At 52.8% G+C, this 1,450-nt stretch overlaps 1 protein-coding gene across 1 annotated transcript; it reads left to right on the top strand.

Annotated features, from left to right (window-relative positions):
• The first annotated feature begins 498 nt into the window (after positions 1 to 498).
• LOC121918707 (uncharacterized protein KIAA1671 homolog) lies at positions 499 to 926 on the top strand. Its single transcript, XM_042444718.1, has 2 exons — positions 499 to 691; positions 783 to 926. The coding sequence occupies exons 1-2, from the start codon at positions 535 to 537 to the stop codon at positions 908 to 910; spliced, it is 285 nt and encodes a 94-aa protein (XP_042300652.1). The 5' UTR covers positions 499 to 534; the 3' UTR covers positions 911 to 926.
• Positions 927 to 1,450: the final 524 nt, after the last annotated feature.

Below are 1,450 nucleotides of genomic sequence, written 5' to 3'. Positions count from 1 at the left end.
TTAGGTCCTCCAGTGCAACTCTATGGTCAATGTAGTGTCCTCTCTAGGGATCTCCCTCCAGTGCAACTCTATGGTTAATGAAGTGTTCTCTCTAGGAATCATTAGGTCCTCCAGTGCAACTCTATGGTCAATGTAGTGTCCTCTCTAGGGATCTCCCTCCAGTGCAACTCTATGGTTAATGAAGTGTTCTCTCTAGGAATCATTAGGTCCTCCAGTGCAACTCTATGGTCAATGTAGTGTCCTCTCTAGAGATCTCCCTCCATGGCAACTCTATGGTCAATGAAGTGTCCTCTCTAGAGATCTCCATGGCAACTCTGTGGTCAATGAAGTGTCCTCTCTAGGAATCTCTAGGTCCTCCAGCGCAACTCTATGGTCAATGCCTCTCTAGGGATCTCCCTCCAGGTCAATCTGAGGTCAATGAAGTGTCATCTCTAGGATCTCTAGGTTCCTCCCAGCGCAACTCTATGTCATATACAACCCCTATTTTTTCCGCTCCTCTTCCCAAAGCGAACACCCGTTCTGGACTCCAGCGCCATGAAGACCCGGGTGCAGCTGAGCAAGAGGCGGCGCCAACGCCGGACACCCATCTCGAACTCATTACGTAGGAGCGGCGGCGGCCAGGAGGAGGGTCAGCCGCAGACATCCAAAAGCAGCGAACCTAACGGTGCCTGGATGGTCAGGGGCTCGACCGGTGGGTCAAGATGGAAGAGAGGGTCTCGGGGCGGTCAGGGGTCCGTATGGCAGGGATGATGGGTGGTCATGTCCCCTTTTCTTCCGTTCAGGAGAGAAGCCATCAGAGGAAGAGGGGAGACCCCGAAGCACGGAGCGGTCAGCGGCCCCCCAAACCCAACGGCTCCCCGTCTTCCCAGGGATGGACCACTCGGCCTTCAAGGTGACTGTGGTGGGGTGACCATGTGGTGACCATGGGGTGACCATAGGATGACCGTGCGGTGACCGTAGGATGACCATGGGGTGACCATGGGATGACTGTGGGATGACCATGGGGTGACCATGGAATAACCATGGGATGACCATGAGGTGAACGCAGGGTGACCATGGGATGACCATGAGGTGACCATGGAATGACAATGAAGTGACCATGAGGTGACCACAGGATGACCATGGGGTGACCATGGGTTCACCATGAGATGACCATTAATGTGTTCTCTCTAGGAATCTCTAGGCCCTGCAGTATGAATCTCTATAGTCAACCTCTACTGAAAGCTGACCATAGAGTTGCCTTGGAGGACCTAGAGATTCCTAGAGAGCACACTTCTGTAGGAATTTGGGGGTCCTCCAACACAATTCTATGGTCACCTTCTAGCGGATATTGACCACAGAGTTGCAATGGAGGACCTAGAGATCCAGAGAGAGAGAGAGAGAGAGAGACCTCTCTAGGCATTTGGGGGTCCTCCAGCGCAATTCTATGGTCTTCTATAATGTAAATAGG

Source organism: Sceloporus undulatus, unplaced genomic scaffold (assembly GCF_019175285.1).
Source record: "Sceloporus undulatus isolate JIND9_A2432 ecotype Alabama unplaced genomic scaffold, SceUnd_v1.1 scaffold_26301, whole genome shotgun sequence".
Lineage (NCBI taxonomy): Eukaryota > Metazoa > Chordata > Lepidosauria > Squamata > Phrynosomatidae > Sceloporus > Sceloporus undulatus.
This window is presented reverse-complemented; position numbering and strand designations above follow the sequence as displayed.